The 17,019-nt window shown below is 47.4% G+C and overlaps 1 protein-coding gene across 3 annotated transcripts; it reads left to right on the top strand.

Moving 5' to 3' along the window:
• Positions 1 to 8,013: 8,013 nt before the first annotated feature.
• Positions 8,014 to 17,019, top strand: TMEM120B (transmembrane protein 120B; the record flags this gene model as incomplete). 3 transcript variants are annotated; one of them, XM_082293673.1, is made up of 12 exons in its annotated part: positions 8,014 to 8,082; positions 10,416 to 10,534; positions 11,441 to 11,557; positions 12,309 to 12,368; positions 12,920 to 13,015; positions 14,061 to 14,150; positions 14,623 to 14,688; positions 15,624 to 15,685; positions 15,931 to 16,023; positions 16,404 to 16,468; positions 16,623 to 16,691; positions 16,906 to 17,019. In XM_082293673.1, 12 exons carry the CDS (start codon positions 8,014 to 8,016, stop codon positions 17,017 to 17,019), a joined length of 1,020 nt encoding a protein of 339 aa, XP_082149799.1. The 3 variants fall into 3 exon arrangements, with proteins under 3 accessions (XP_082149799.1, XP_082149800.1, XP_082149801.1); XM_082293674.1 differs by having other exon boundaries at positions 16,407 to 16,468; XM_082293675.1 differs by having other exon boundaries at positions 16,623 to 16,695; positions 16,906 to 16,982.

The raw sequence follows: 17,019 nt of genomic DNA on the forward strand, positions 1-17,019 counted from the left end.
AGCTGAAGAGCCGAGCTACAGCAACCTGTACCCACCCTGACACTGGCCATGACCTCTGAGAAGCTCATGCCTGTGACAAGAAGTCTCTTCACTACCCCTGCCAGATGGGAGCATCGCTTTCCCACCATCACATCCCACCACTTCTTTAACTCAAAGCTTAGGATTTACAAACCCCAGGGAGGATTCCCAGCTGCGGGGGCAGCCCCATCTGCTCGCCGTGTCCTGCGAGGCACAGCCCGCGCAGAGTACCCGGGGTAAGGCGGGCCAGCGAGAGCCGCCTTTACTTGCTGAATTCCCTTCTAAATTTACGTCAGCGATGACAGGTTTGCGTAAGTGATAACGCAGTCGGTATTCGCCTCCCTGGATGTTTTTAGCCGCCTACTACCAGGGCGCGGGGAGGCTGGCAGCGAGAGGCAGGCGGTGCAGAGTCGCTCCGGCTGCAGCTCTCGGTGCCGAGGGCGAGAGGCTGCAGCTCCCGTGCGTCTCTGCCGCGGCGCTGGGGGATGAGGCTCGTACAGACCTCCGCGTCCTCCTCCAGACGCTGCTCTGCGACTTTTGTCAGGTCTCTGGTAAAATGCTTAGTTTGCACGGCCCTACAGGAAGCCCATTTTTTCCTCTGGCTCTTTGCGGAACTTCAGAGCAATGCAATGTAGCTACTTTTTTTCATCTTATATCTTAACTGAATGAAGAGCAAGGAGGGAAACACACCTGGGTGCAGAGAAGCGGCTGCTGATTGTCCCTGGAAGCATCGTGCCTGGCACCACACCCCTGTGCACCCTGCCTGACTGTCCCCCGGCCCCGAGGTGCCCCAGCTGAGCTCAACCCTTGCAGTGACGCAGCACCACGGCACTGCTCTGCACCGGGGTCCCTTTGCCAGCATCCACCGGCGCAGCAGAGTCACCCCCATCCCCTCCTCGCCCCCAGGGTACTGTCTGCGAGGGGAATGCTCAGGGCGCCTGTTGCTGCTCCTCCCCGGCGTGAGCCGGGAAGGAGGGCAGCGGTGCGAGCGGCCGACAGGGAAAGACCACGAGCTCGGTTTGCAAAGCACCCTGGAGTGTGGCCGCCGCTCTCCTGCCTCCCCTGATGCCGAGGATCAAACCGCGGACACCGACCTGTCATGGTGGCGGCTGGGGGCTGCCTGCGGCGGCGGCGGGGTCGCCATAGCGACGTGCCAAACTCCAGCGCTAAGGGCCACGGGAGCGGCCCAGGGCGGAGAGGGATGTGCTGGGACACGGCATCACACTCTGGTCCCCACGCTGAGCACGGGGGATGGAGCCGGAGCCACCGGGCACACACAGCGCTGTGCAGCTACGTGCCCTGAGCTCGGGATTTTCCAGCAGAATATAAAGTGCTAATAAGCAACGAGTGTTTCCCCTCTGGTTGGTTTTTCATACGCCCAGCAGCAGAACGCTGGAAATGAAAGCACTGATTACAGCACCTATGAGTAACAAATAAATCAGCCTTGCAAATGTCAGGAGAAACAGGAGAAAGCCGCTGAAAATGCACATCAGTGATCTTAAAGGAGAAATCTGAATAAACCTGACACTAATTCCCTCATCCATTACATTTCTTCCACAGCCATGGTGAGCAGGGATTGCCACTCTGGCCTTGTGGGTGTCTGTAATCATCTTCCCTAATGGGTAATTGACTGTGCACATTTCTAGTATCAAACCAAAGCTCTTGTATGACTCCCATGAGCCAAATGCATTTGATTCTAATCCTTTTACCGTAATTTTTGTGCACAGCTCTGCAAGCTGTATGGTAAAAATGCTGAGGTAGGTGGGAAATCTTGCGATGAAAACAAGCAGCTGCTTCTGTAAAGATGAGATACAGCTCAATCTTCCCTGACAGGTGCTCCTTTGCCATCTTCGATATCTGTGGCATTGAATGTGGCTTCAATGTTGTGTCCATGCTCAGATAGGACAGAGAATGGATTTATTCCAAGTGTGAGTGTGACTAAAGGCAAATATTCCATTTCCCATGACATGTGTGAGGGCCATGGAGCCAAAGGAGACAATGCCACTGCCTGAGAAATCCGGTGAAGGAAAATGAAGTGGAGGGAAGAAAGAGGTGCTCCACAGACAACATGTGAGCTGGTGTGGAAATGGTGGAGGGAAATCTGTACCAAGGGAAAATACACACAAGGAATTTCTTGTGAACTACGAAGACGGCAGCTGCTAGCAAGCATTTCCAGGGATGTAGGAGAGGTAGAACTTAAAGACTTCTTTAAGCAGGAAAAAAAACGGAGAGAAAACCTTGGAAGCTGGCCAAGTTAAGAAATACTTATACAAGAGAAAATGTCTCCTGTTATTAAAAACGAGATGAAGATATTCAGAAAGGATTTATTCACAGTCAGTCACATTAATGTGCTCTGGTTTGGGGCAGAGCCTAAGAATTACTGAAGACAATCATTCCTGTGTTTTACCATGACCAGTTGTAAGGGCTGGAGTGAGGACAGAGCTTTGGGGAAGAAATAAAGAAACCCATGAGGGAGAAGAAAAAATGCCTATTGCAGCCCAAAATCTACAGCCTGAAATTACAACCAGAAATAGCCATCTCTGGAAAAGTATTAACTATTTTTTAATTTCAGCCCCTATATTGCACTGCACTTAACTGAGAGATTGGCAATTAAAATAATTAGCTAATTCAGACCATTTCACTTGTTTATTTTTAAAGAGCACAGGCTGCCTGAAGTTTTTGAACTGCTAGTCCAAACTATGCCATACCTAACCACAGCTTCTGCTGACCAGTAGTTACAGACATATTTGAAAATCAATATACATTTGAAAACAATAAAAACTTTAAAAGACTTAAAATATTTTAGCAACAAATTAAAATTCACAAATTGAGATCAAAAACTCCCTCTGCAAAAACCTCTGTATCTGGATATGATGGAGGGTGCTGCCTCCAGTTCTGAGTCACTTATTTTAAATTCTTCTGCTCCTGGTCTCTGTGTGGTTTTTATTTTATTTACATGGTCCCAGAATGGGTTATCAGCACCCTCACAGACCCTCCTGCCCCCTCCATGGGGGCTTCACAGAGACATTTATCTAGGAAGGGGGAGTGTGTGGTTCCCATCTACAGTTTTCTTAGTCCAGGTATAAACACTTGAATCATACTTAATTATTTTGTCACTTGATAATATCATTCTGTACCTTTTTGTATTACAAGGGTTCAGAGTGGGAAAATGTAAGCATGTTCTTCTTACAAAAAAAGACAAAATTATACCAGCTTGAAGAGAAGGTGGTGATATTTGAAGTTTAATCAAAAAGTTCTTTTGACTCACTCAACTGAAATTTTACTTTGAAAATGTTACTCCATTTTGAGAGAAGGAACCCCCTTAGTAAGTAGGAAGTGGGGATAATTTTTGCAAAGGGTTTCAGATATATCTAGAATATATAATTCAGTCAAAGAGTGAGATATAAACCCAAAGTGACCCTGAAATGTCCTAACCAAACTCTCTTCCTCTCCCAAGAGCAGTTGTTTCCAGGCACAACATTGAGGCCACTATGAAAAGTAGGGTCAAAAAGTCAAGTTATGATGTGCTAGCAGGAGAATTTGGGTTTTCCTTGACACAATTCCCCTCGTTCCAGCCTTGCCAGCCAAGATTTGGCCCCAAATACCTTTCCTGGCAGTTTGGTTTCTTTTTCTTGTTTCACTGTGACAGGCATTGGCCACTGACATCAAGGAACAGCAAAGCCTCCTTCACCAGGCAGTGACAGGGCTTCAGTTCTGCTGCTGTTTGTACTGTTGCTGCTTTAGTTGTCTGGAAGTTGATTAAACCTTACATTTATTAAGACTGAAAGGAAGCTTTTAAATCTGTCCATGTAAATTATGCTGTAACTCAGCCCCTTATTCTGCCAACACAGTTCATTGAACTCCACTTACTTCCAGGCTGGACACACTGAAGAACAAATCAAGCACTGGGAGTTTGTGCATGGAAACATGCCCAGAAAAACACCTTTCTGCAGCAAGGTCCTGTGACATATGATGCACTTTCATTTTTTTCACTTTTAAGAGCAGGATTTTTTTAAAAAATTAAATATAACCCAAGGCCCTCAGTATTCTACATCTGAAACCAATCATTTTCTCACTGAAAGGAGACAGCTGCTCCAAGCTGAGTTTGCTCTCACTAAGCTTGGGGAATCACCCATGTTAAGTGTCCAAACCAACTGAAAACTGACAGAATCAATAAATTACATTTATTCTGGGAAGTTCGTAGAATAAATAGAGAAAAAGCATTTAGGGAAACATATGTTGGAATTCTTTAAAGGTGAAGAGTGTGACAACAACATACTGTGGAAGTGGGATGCTCAGACGTGTGTTTTATTGCTGCTATATTCAAAAGAAAAGCCAGGGAAGAGGTGGGAGGGTCTTGGACTCCAACCAAGCCTGTGTCAGTGAGCTGAAGGAGCTTCCCCACCACTCTGCTCCAAAGAATTGTCATCAGCAGGATTTAGGAGGGATTGAAGTGAAAGGTTTGAGGTGTAAACTTCACCTGGTTGACTCTGGCTTAAGAGGCAGCCTTGTGGGAAAGCATTTAAAATTCTTCCCTCCTTTTTGCTGGGAGCAGCTCTCTCAAGATAAAAACCATGTTTGTTTTACATCAAAACAACCTAAAGCTAAACCCCATTCGTTATCTGGAATGTTCAGGCACTTAGATAGTGATGCAAACTGAAAGGCTGAAGTCCTGGAAGCTGACACCAGATACCCTCTCCCCATGAGTTCCTGCTGCTGCAGATTTACAGCTCATGGTCTCTGCTTAACTACCTGCAACAAGGTAGAGGTTTAAAGGTAAAGTTATGAAGTTAATTACTGAAGTCACCCAAAGCTGAGAATTATTTACTGCAACCGTGGAGTGCTTTGCAAGACTCTTAATATTGTTGGAAGCAGATAAATTTGGCCATACTTGAGCTAACGGCTCACTTGAAGTCCTTAATTTATTCCTTAACTAAGGGATAAATCCAGATGAATACAAGATGAATCAGCAGCATCAATCTCCAGCTGAAACACGTGCCAAGTATTTTATTTACCACATTTTCTTGTCACCTGATGTTAGAATAGGGACTCATCTACATTTATATTTTGTCCTTTCCCGTTTGCTATGCTGGAAAGAATCTGTATTTCTAGAAAAGGGAAAAGCATCAAAGGAAACAGCCTCAATTATCTTAAGAGGAAAGAATGAATGGAATTTGCATTCAGGAATAGTCTGGAGGTTGAAGGAAAGGAGCTAACATATGCCTGTACATATATATAACTATGTGTACGCAAACAAAATCTAACATCCAGAGAACAAACAGTCACAATTTTGCTGTGATCCTTAACTTGATTTATTAACTCAATTTCTTAGATATGTTTTCTGGCAGTGAAAGGTTGGTGAATTGGGGATTAATTAAGGTAAAGACAAACCAGAGATTTCGTGTTTGTAGATTTGCTGTGCAGTGGCCTTAGATGATCTCTGGCAGCAGAAAACAGCCCTTAAAAAGCTGCAAAATACCTAGAAAAAGGATCACAAAATACTGAAATTCAGAGGAAAGGCACCATTTCTCATGTGTTGCCACAAGTGAAAGACAGGCGAGGTGTGGGAACCCCAAACATCAGCTGCACAGAGCTCTGCTCCCCACCCAGGGCTGAGGGGATCACTGTTGTCTCAGCTTGCTTTGGTTTTATTCACAAAGATGTGATTGAAATACTGAGACTATACAAACAGCTACAGCCTCCCAGGAGGTGGAGAGAGTTTACAGGTAATTCTGAAGTATTTCATAATGGTGCAATGTCAAACAATGCAGAAGCAGCTGTAAGGCCAGCAGTGCTACACTCACATTGTTTGTGCTTAATTAAATGTTTCTGTAGTTTCTGTTTGAAAGAAAATGCAGATCTCTTGGATGAATATTAATTAGCATGGCTTAGTTAAAAAGTTGAAAGAAATCTTTTGAGGTAAACATTATGCACAGCCACAACATGCATCAGAATTGTTGCCTGTCAAGAGGTGTAGGGGAGAGGTAGGAGAGTTTGGGATAAATGTCTGGTGATTCCTTGGTGTTCTGGGAGAGCTCTGGGGCCGGCGAAGCAGGGCTCTGAGTGGGAAATGCGCAATATTTCCTGCCTTTGTATGAGAAACACCAACCACGGCCCTAATGAAATGTCCTCAGCCTGCAGAATTACAGCCCAGGGCAAATATTCATGACTGATAAGAGTTTCCTTCTGCTCTTTTGAGTCTTACAGATCAGCAGGGAAAGGAATACTTTTAAGGGTTATTGACAATTTATGATGTCTTCTAGAAATACCTTTTCCTGAATGTTAGGACTGACACAAGCAACCCTACAAATACGGAAGTGTTTTTACTTTCTGGATTCTCCCAGGTCTGCAGGGTCAGCACCTCAGCCTCCCCTCAACAGCAAGGGGTAAGATGCAGCAACATCTTAGGGGTGGCTCTGTGATAAACTGATCTGACAGAGAACAGCAAAGGTGGAGGGAATGTTTTCATGTGGGAAGGAAAAATAACTTTGCTAGCAGGGAGTATTCCAACCTTGTGGAGAACTGGAAAGTTTCGGCACGTATCCAGCGCAGAATTAACGCTCCGATCTGGGATCCTTTTTCTTCCAAAGTCTGTAATCCAAAATCCAGGCCTCCTGTAACATAAAGTCCTGTTACATAGGATTGTGGACAAATGCTAGAATCCAGGAAAAATTTAATACAGACATAACAAATTCCTGTGACATTTCTATTATATTGATTAGTTTATTATTCTACTTCAGGATTATCAAGACCTGCCGTAACACATATGATCTCTGGACAATCATGGCCTCACTGGAGAAGCAGCAGGGACAATGCAACATCCCTGGGGTTGGTGATTCTTAAACCAGCAGAAATCCCAAACCACTGCAAGCTCTGAGCAGGTTTCTCTGGAAACTGAATGCAGAAGGTCATTGACTGCATTTCAGGTGTCCACCCACAAATGTAGGAAAAAAACATGCAAAAAGGGCAAACAGTGTGAATATAGACCTAGAGAAGTGACAGCAAGAACACTGAGGAGCGTCTCTACACATTTTTGGTTGTTTATATCAATTCAAGGAAATGGGATCCTACATACGCTCCTCATGAAAAGGCAGCACTGTATTTGTGGCTTCACTTTGGCTTCACTTCTTCCCTCTCCTCCCCCTTGTACCTTTTTTTTCAATTGCTTCCTTCCCCTTCCCTTTGTCTTCCTCTTTGCCTATTTCTACCCGTTCACAAGAAACCCACAGGACACGGTGCCAACATTTACAACTCTTCACACCCTGCCTGCGAACACCGGGCCCTGCTCACAACTGGCCAGTCCAGCTGCTGAGTAGGTAATTATCGTAAAAATAAAGAGATCAGGAATCCTCTTTGTCATCTTCTCTGATATTAAGGACCTGTGTTCAAGCTCCAGGCAGCTGCAGGGCTGGGCTGCCTCAGCCCAGGTGCGTGGTCATTCAGCCACCGGGTCCCTTTGCAGTGGAGGTTTTATCTCCACTCTCAGCCCCATGTGTGATGAACCACCTTTACAGGGCAGGAAGGAGCTTCCAGGTCACACCACGGAGCACTTCAGGTGCTGGCACAACACGAGGGGGCTCAGGAGAGGTGCAGGGCCTCCAGGAGGTGACCGGGGCAGGGCGCGTGACAGCAGCTGAGGGGAGCCCCCATCTGAGGGGAGCCCTGGCCTGAGGGGGACCATCACAGGAGGGCATCCCGGGCCTGAGAGGGACCCTCACTTGAGGGGAGCCCACACCTGAGGGGATCCCGCAGCTGAAGGGAGCCTTGAGCTGAGAGGAATCTCCGACCGGAGGGAATGCGTGGCCCGAGGGGAGCACAGACCCGAGCGCTCCCTCACCTGACGAGTCCCTCCCCTGAGGGGGGCGGGGCGGCGGGTGGCGGGCGCCGCCGCGGGGCCGCGCCCATGGCCGCGCGCGATGACGTCAGCGGCGCGGGGGTGCGCGCGGGCGCGGGGGCGCGCGCGGGCGGCCCGGGGAGCACGCGCCGCCGCGCGCCATGCGGGAGCAGCTGGAGCGGTGCCGCGGCGGGTGGCGGGAGCTGGAGGAGGAGTTCCAGCAGCTCCAGGTGAGCGGGGCCGGCGGGGCCCTGGGCGGCATCGCGGCGCCTCCCCCGCCTGCGCGGCCGCGGATTCCCCCGCACTGCCCCGCGTTGCCCTTGCCGGCTCCGCTTCACATCGTGACGCGGGGCCGGCCCCGGCTCGCCCAGCCTGGGAGGGGACCCGGCAGGAGCGGGACCGAGGGTCCCCACCGCCGGCTGCATCCCCGGGGCGGGTCGGCGGGAGCAGCCGGAGGTGCGGGCGGGCTCTCCCTCGCTCCGCCCGGGGCGGCCAAGCGTGCTCGGTGCCTTCGCTGCGGCCGCGGGGTGCCCGCACGGAGCGCGGCGGTGCGAGGATGGGCATCCCTGCCCGGCATCCACAAACAGCCTGCGCCCCGCTATCCCGGGCACGTGCTGCGAGCGCATGGGACAGCCCAGACCGAACCATGACCGTGCCCCAGGTCCCTCTGAGGATGCACCGAGATGTGGTGCCGCGGTTCCCACTGCTGGAACAAGGATGGAGAAAGGGGACGCGGCGTGGCTGTGCACCCATGGTGTGGTGCAAAGAGCAGTGCAGGCAGTGCCTGTCCCGCCAGCATCTCCTGGCGGAGTTTGATTTCCCGTGGTGGGATAGGAGGGGTCCAAGTGCTGTTTTTCCATCTTGCAAAAGTGCATTGAGGGACAGAAAGGCCTCGGAGAGGGGGCCAAGAGCTGTTCTACAAGATGCTTTTACCTCCAGAAACCTTCCCTCCCTGTCGTCAGTGCTGCACCTATACACGTGCTGTAAATCTTAAAGCCGGTTTTAAAGTACGACCGGCTGTTTTGACTCCGGAGGCTGTTTTAGCCTCTTTTAAGCTGTTGAACAGACCGTGCATGCAAAAAAAAAAAAAAAGTGTGACTTCTAGATGTAGCTTGTTTCTTAATTAAAGCTCAGTTCAGGTTGTACTCTTGTTAGCAGAAGCAAGAATTGGGTGCTGCGGGAGACCAGCTGGTGTGGCTTTGTTTGTCACTTGTTTGCTGTGTGCTGTGTTCTCGAGGAGCACACAGCCTGAGTCTGACCTAAACCACAGCAAATGTCAGTGACTTGTCCCTGCCTCAGTGTCCTCGAGGAAAGTAGAAACACTTTTTGGTGGGGTGGCAGCTGCTGGTGGTCGATGTGTCATTGACCAGGGGTTAGTGCTGTAGAGGTGTGCTCAGCACAACCAAAGTGATCCTGAAACGGTAGGAGCTGCAGTGCCTGTACATGGTTAGTTTGGTTATTAAGGTCTTTAAATCAGATACTGGAGCTTGTTTTGGATGGTTCCTGTAAATAAAGAACAGCTACCAGGTGGGTCCTAACAAGGAGAGCAAAGATTTGGTTTGTGTGGTTTCACCACCAAGTTTATGCTCTGGGAAAAACAGTGGGAATTTCCTGTGGTTGTTGGTGTGCTTGTGGGTGAAGCAGCCACGTAACCCACACTGTCTCTTGGCACTAACTCTGCAAACTCTGTTTTCCATCTTATAGATCTTAGAATTGACCCAGACGTCATTGCTTGGTGCTTGGGGAGCCCTTCCTGAGACCTCGCTCATGGGGAAGGGGGTGAAATCCTTGCAAAGGGTGGAAAAGCAGAGCCCAGGTATCCCTGAGTGGAGGGAGGGGTGAGAGCAGAGGCTCCTCTCGATGGGTTTGCAGTTGGTGAGCGGGTGCTTGTTATGGCTGGGCACTAACTGGGGACTTCAGGGACCCGTGAGCTGTGATAAAGCAGTTCCTCCCAAGGAGCATCTGAGGCCACAGGCGGGGACATCAGTTCAGGTCTTTAAACAGGAATATGGGGCAGTAAGTTGGTTGAATATCCATGGGGTTGGGATGGCAGTGGTGGCCAGGAGGTGCTTAAACCCCCAGCTGTGGATTTGTGTCTGGTTTTGTGTCTTTCCCCTTCCCCCCCCCCCCCACTCTGTTAGGTCCTCATCTTTTTTCTTCCAGATTTAATCTGGCTGTGAAATTGGAGTGCCTGTTCTGTGATGTAGCCACCATTTGATGGGCATGGATCAGAATCAAATGGAGGATTAGAGGATTCAAGGATTAGGGTCTTCATTGCAGGGTAGGATGGGAGTGAGGAGCTCCTGAGTGGGAAAGCTCATTAGAAAGAGGAAATTAGATGACTGTAGAGGATGCTTTTCCTCTTGCAGGAATTTCATCAGTGGCCATTTAAGCCCTGTTGTATCTGTACTGGTTTGGTATCTCCCCCTCCTTGCTTGTTAAAGGGGTGCCTATTGTATCCCAAAGAAACAGGATTTTCCTTGTTTCCCTCGGAGGTGAGGACCAAATGCCATTAATAACCTAGAAGGGCTCTTCCTACCAATTGTCTCCTCTTCTCCTGCAGGAAACACACAAAATTTACAGGCAGAAACTGGAAGAAGTCACCAGCTTGCAGACAGCCTGCAGCAGCTCCATACATCGGCAGAAGAAGACACTGAGGGATCTGAAGCACAGCCTGCAACGGTAACAGGAGACCTGGAGGGTGGAGGAGGCAGGGATGGAATATTTCTCCTTCCCAAAGGGCTGAAATGCTTGGACTTTTAGCACTTTTAATAGACAATCTGTGTTGCAGTGCTAAAGTTGTTCTATATTGTAGCCAGGTAGAATGTTCGTAACTGCGTGAGAGATGGAGTCCTGTAAATAAAGAAGTTTAAAGGAGCTGGTGTGGATTTCATCCTTGCAGTTCATGCTGTACATTGCAGGACTGTGCAGCTTTTGGCTGTGCCAGGTGAGCAATGCTTTGCTCTATAAACTGCACTGGAAGAACAACATCAGTCCTTGAACCTGAAGGTGTAACTTGCTCCTGGGTGGATTTACAGGAGGGAACTGTCTCTGGCTGCTTGGCTGATCCCCAGGAGCCACGGGCTGAGTTCCTTGTATGCAGGCCAGAGTACAGCACCTCTGACACCACGGGCTGCTGGCTTTGCTGCTCACTGCTCTCTGGTTAATGTTAATTACTAAAACCACAGTTTGTCAGTAAATCATCAGCTCTGTGTCCTGTTATGTCCTGAAATGTTTCGTACCTGACGAGCTGCAGTCTCTGCAAGGGCAGTGCCTGAAACCACGCACAAAGTTCCCAAGGTGGAAGGAGTTCCTTCAGAAAAGCACAATATTCCCACACGATCTTGTCACTGAGCTCATGAAAAGAGAAGCTGATTTATAAACCAGCTGGTTGAAGTAACCTACAGCAGCATAAACCTGGCAGCAAAATAAAGTCGTGATAAGCCAAATGGTGCTGCAGAAATACAGGAGCAAAGCACATCACCTCAGCCACTTTTTTAACAGCGTGGATTTTATGACATTATTTTCCTTCAAATGAAAAGGAGGTGAAAACATGAACAGGAATATCTTGTTTCTGTGTTCTTGCAGGTGCAAGCCCAGAGCGAGTCCTGAGGAGTTTGCTCTCATTCAGGAGATCAGCAACCAGATCAAGGAGAGGCAGAATGCCTTCTTTGACATGGAAGCCTACCTGCCCAAGAGGAATGGGTACGTGCTCTGCTGGGGAGGCTCACTCACTCCAGAAATTTTGGATTTTTAAATGGTGACAGCGCTTTGTTCCCAAAGGAAATGGTGCATGTTGAAGAAAGACCTGTAAAATTGGATTAGTCATAAATCTCTTGCTGAGCTGCTATGTCAGTTGTACACAGAATTCATTAGCTGTGAGTGGATGTAAATGTGTGTGGGCAGTGCAGGTTTTCTGTTAAAATGACAGTAACCCACACTAGCAAGGGATTGTGCAGTTCACTGTTCCACACTGATGTTTTCCTGGGCTAATTTTTTTGAGGGCTGAATCAGCAGAAGACTTTTCTCTTTTTAAAAAATGGTATTTTTAACCATCTTTAAATTTACACTTTTCTTCAAGCGGGGCTGCTAGGGCAGAATTCTGTCGGTTGCCAAGGGCTGTGTGATGCTGCAACCCCTTGGAAGTTTCTATCAGAAAGTTTACTTCCAAATCCTGCCTGTGATGTTTGGACAATGCACACTACATATATTGCCCTTAGACTGTAATGCAAAAAAGGCACCAGGAAAATAAACTTTTTCAATAACTTGAAATGCTGACCAATATTTCCATGTTTAAAGCCTCTTCTGTGGTCTTTCCCTCCAATTTGTCTTAATTAAAAACCTCCAGCGAGCATGGCTTTGGCAGAGCCACTTTCTCATCACCTCAATCTGCATCATCCTGTGGTGTTCAAATGAAACAACTTACTTGGGTCTGCTCTTGGCTTTTGTCTTCCAGCTTGTACTTAAATCTGGTGCTGGGAAACGTGAATGTCACTCTCCTGAGCAACCAAGCAAAGTGAGTGTGTGTACCCACACGTGTGAATTTGGGTTTCTCTGGGGCCAGTTGTGGGTGTGGACTGAAGCCTAGAGAGGGGAACAGGTTTCTCTTAGACCTGATAAGTGAAATGTTGAGGGGTGGAAATAGGACATGGGGATAAGCTAACATCTTATCTAGCTCCAGTTGATTCCATCCATCACTTGCTTTTAAGCCCAGCTCAGCCTGTGGCCTTAATTGTAAAAGTGTCTGGAGTTTTTTTGTGATGAAAAAGGGCACTGTGACTTCTAGGCATATGGTGCTCCAGAAAATGGAGATGTAGATATACATGTATTTTTAAAATCTTTTCATGCCAACCCAGAAACCAGCTCTGATGGACAAGCCATTGTGTTGCAGCTGAGACAGACCCTCCCTGCAGGCAGAACACTGCCTTTCACCACTGTCCACTGCTTTTCTAAGTGTTTCAGCAAGACCTCTGTCTCTGGGCTTGGCATTTGTATCTGGTTTGGAAGAGGTGAAGCCACATTCCAATCAAATATCTGTGTCCATAAACAGAACCTGTTTCCTTCCAGGTTTGCCTACAAGGACGAGTATGAGAAGTTCAAACTTTATCTGACAATAATCTTGTTACTCGGGGCTGTCGCCTGCAGGTTTTTCCTCCACTACAGGTAAGCTGCATTTTTATTTCTTATCAAGTATTTTGCATAAAATTGTGCTGGGTTTGAATTATCTTATGTCTTGTTAAGGACAGTGAGACAGCTCAGGTGCTATTTAGGCTTTGAGCAATTGGGCAGCAGGACACCTGCACCTCTTCAACTCTGGCAGGAGCTGTATTTTAGCTAATTGTTTTTCCTTTATAAAAGAGTCTTTTGTAACTGAGAAAGTCCAACATCATGTTTCCTGATGATGCTAAAAATTGATGATGTTGTTATTCTGGCATCATGCTGTCCTTGGGAATGAACAGTTGGTTTTGCTTATGGGTTGTCCCAGGCAGAGACCAACGCTGTGCTGCGGCTCTGGGGTTGCAAAAACAACAGAAGAGAATTTGCGTGAAATAATCAGACCTGAAACATTATCTCTAGGTTGTGATAAAGTGTCTGAGCACCAACAGGCTTCCACTATTCAGTTTTGCTTAAAAACCAGGAAGGTGTTGGAGCCAAGTACTTCCACTACAGTCTCTGTGTGTCTGGGTGCATGCAAGATTGTACCAGGAACAATGCTGCCCTGTACAGAGGCTGCCCCAAGTCCCCTTGGCTTCTGGAGTTTGCAAATGGCAAAATAAAGTTTTGGTGTTTTGTTTTTTTTGCCCCAGAGCATAATGCTCTTCCATTCTTCTAGTTGATAGGATTTATATAGATCTCATGGAATCTCCTCATTGAATTAGCCTGGAAAGGCCTCACTAAATTGGATCATCTGCTGCTTCCATGGTGTTTTCTCTCCTTGAGCAGCACTTAAAGCCATCCCTGCATACCTGCTTATCAGCTCAGGATCTGCAGTGTTGGGTCATGGGAAGGGGTGGGGGGGAGGAAGGGCCCTGGAGCCTGGCAGTGCTGCATGTGGGTTAGAGATGTTCAGGATGGGGCTTTGTGTCCATAGCCTCACTGGGGCAGCTTTTCATTTACCCTGGAGGAGGAAGGAAAAATAGGGATTTTAAAAATGCATGTTTATAATTAACAAGATGGTTTTTTATTCTGTGTTTTTTCTGTTTAACAGGGTGACAGATGAAGTGTTTAACTTTCTGTTGGTGTGGTATTACTGCACGCTGACAATACGGGAAAGCATTCTCATTAGCAATGGCTCAAGGTACAGTGCCACCTGCAAAAACCATGGAAAACATGAAATGTCCTTAAAAGAAAACCAGGCAACAAAAAGGGATTCAGCTTGGCACTGAAACACAGCAAATCTGAGATGCTGATGCTTCTCTGCAGAGCCTCTTGTCTCTCTCCTCCTCCCATGTCACTTCCAAAGGCAAATGTGGCCACCTGAGGTTTGGAGAGAGAGAAGCTGCAGTTCTTAGGAGGCCCTAAGGTCTTGGTCCAAGGTGTTGGCTGTTTTTGGTAGCTGTGGGTTAGTTGTAGATGTGGTCTGGGGTGTAAGCGTGCTGCCTTCTGTTAGAGGTCACACATTTTTGGTTGGAAATGCCACAGCATCCCTTGTGCTTGAGTTGGGACATCTGTTTTGTTCCCAGTTTCTGGATCATTTTTTGTCTGTGAGGCTGGACATCAATGCTGAAATCCATGTTTCTTGTCTAACTGTCATGTTTTCTTCTGCTCAGGATCAAAGGCTGGTGGGTGTCTCATCACTACGTTTCCACGTTCCTGTCTGGAGTGATGTTAACGTGGTGAGTCTGCTCTTGCCTGCTCGAGGTGCTTCAAGCCTATTTCATGGTGTTTATATCATCTGAGCATTTAAATCCAGTGTGACCACGGAGCTGTGGCCACAGGACACATGGCAGAGTGTCAGCCTTAATATTTGTTTGATGTTACAGATGTTTTCAATGATAAATACAACGCTGCAAGTTTATATTTACACTGCTGGTTTAAAATGAAAAAGAAAGAAAGAAATGCAAACCCTTTGGCTGTAGCTGGGCTGGTGATAGCAAAATCTCTGCAAGTCTCCCAGTTTCTGTCTCTGTAACTAAGGAAACAAGCAGCACTTTGCTATAGAGGAGGGACACCACAAAATGAATGTTTGGTGCCTTTATTGAGCCTTGATTACAGAATTTAAAGCAAAAAATGCAAGCTGCCCCCTTGCAGTGGGTGGTGGTGTTGGTCAGACAACCCACGATGCACCCCACGTACAGCCCCCGTGCAACGTGTCTCAACTTGGGCATGAACTGATAATTATTAAAAATTGTTTTAAAACAACAAAAGCTTCTGCTTCTGAGTCTGTAAGGGGCTGACATAGCAGCTGGGGCAGAAGGTCCTTGCCCTCCATCTATCCTGAACTGCCCTCGGGATAGGCAGCACAACCACCCCCTGCTCCAGGGCTTGGATTCTCCATGCAGGTGATGCTGCATGGCTTTGCTGCCTGGAGAAAACTGTGATAATGGAGAAGAGGGGACAGCATTCATCCATGTTAGAGAGGGGAAACCTAATCAGTGAGAGCATTTCCCGTGTGGCTGTAGCACCTTTCTGGGCTCCCAGTGGGTGGAATGGGCTGGGCACCAGCTGCTAGTTTGTTTGCTAATGGGATCAGGCCTGGTGGTGAAGGGGAAGGGCACTGCATTGGATGCTTTTAGCAAACTAATAGGCCTCCCCTGTGTTTTGCTTCCAGGCCAGATGGACTCATGTATCAGATGTTTCGCAGTCAATTTTTAGCATTTTCAATATTTCAGAGTGAGTATATCTTACTTTGCTAATTCAGGGGATAAATTCATTTTGTGTCATACATGCTTAGAAGAAAACACGTTTTGGTAAATACTGGAATATTAAACTGTAGGAATATAAAGATAGTGTACAAATATGCAACCCACAAATATAAGCAATAATTAAATGCTGTTGGATTAAACGTTATTAAAGTAGTTTGATACATACCATACTTCTGAATAACCAATGTAGTGATGTTTTCTCTCTTTCTCCAGGCTGTGTTCAGTTCTTACAGTATTATTACCAAAGGGGCTGCCTCTATAGACTCCGGGCTTTGGGGGAGAGAAACCACTTGGACCTTACAGTAGGTGAGGTTTCCTGCTATACTTTCTTTGCACTGCTTTTGTAGAGGTTTTAGATGCAGTGATAGGGAGGGAGAGGGCTGTGTGCCTCCCCATAGCAGAGCTGCCTGTGTCCCAAGGCACAAGGGGCAGTGAGGCTTTTATCCCCCTCCTCAGGTCCTGTGGGTCAGGAGCAGAGGAATCTGATCTTTGTCAGCATTTGAGGAGACTAAGATGAAGGTTTTGGTCATCCCCATCTTCATCCTACTCCAGCTACTGCAATTTCAAGTATATATTTTCACTTGACAGGAATAGCCCTAATGGGGTGGTTTGGGTGAGGAAGAGCTGCAGGTCCAGTCCTGCTCATCCATGCTCACACTCTTGTCTCTTCTGTCAACCTTTTCCAGAAGGATTTCAGTCCTGGATGTGGCGGGGGCTGACATTTCTCCTTCCCTTCTTGTTCTTTGGACATGTAAGTTGGGTGATCCCATCCTCACTCTGCAGTGCAGTGTCTGCTGCTGCACCGCACAAAGGTGCTTTGGATCACATGCACCCATGGCAAATGTTTCCAAGGTTTCATTCCTTTTGCTCATAATTAAATTGCCTTTTTCTTTTCCCCTTTGCAGTTCTGGCAGCTATATAATGCGATCACGCTTTTCAGATTGTCAAGGCACAAGGAATGCAAAGAATGGCAGGTGGGTGTTGGCTCTGCTCAGAGGAAGCACAGAGCAGGGGAGAGGGGGTGCTTGACCACATCCTGAAAGATATTTGGGCATCTAATTCCATTTAAATATCTCAGGATAATGCGGCACAGAGCCTGTTCTATGTCTGGTAGAGTCCAGCAGTGCTGAATATAATCCATGTTGCAATATTATAAGGTAATAAATGCTGCTTCCTTTCCCCTCTCAGGTTTTTGTGTTGGCTTTCACATTCCTGCTGCTCTTCCTCGGGAACTTCCTCACTACTCTCAAGGTGGTACACACTAAACTCCAGAAGAACAAAGACAAGGTGAAGAAGCTGTGA

This window comes from Coloeus monedula (genome assembly GCF_965178545.1).
Source record: "Coloeus monedula genome assembly, chromosome: 18".
Classification (NCBI taxonomy): Eukaryota; Metazoa; Chordata; class Aves; order Passeriformes; family Corvidae; genus Coloeus; species Coloeus monedula.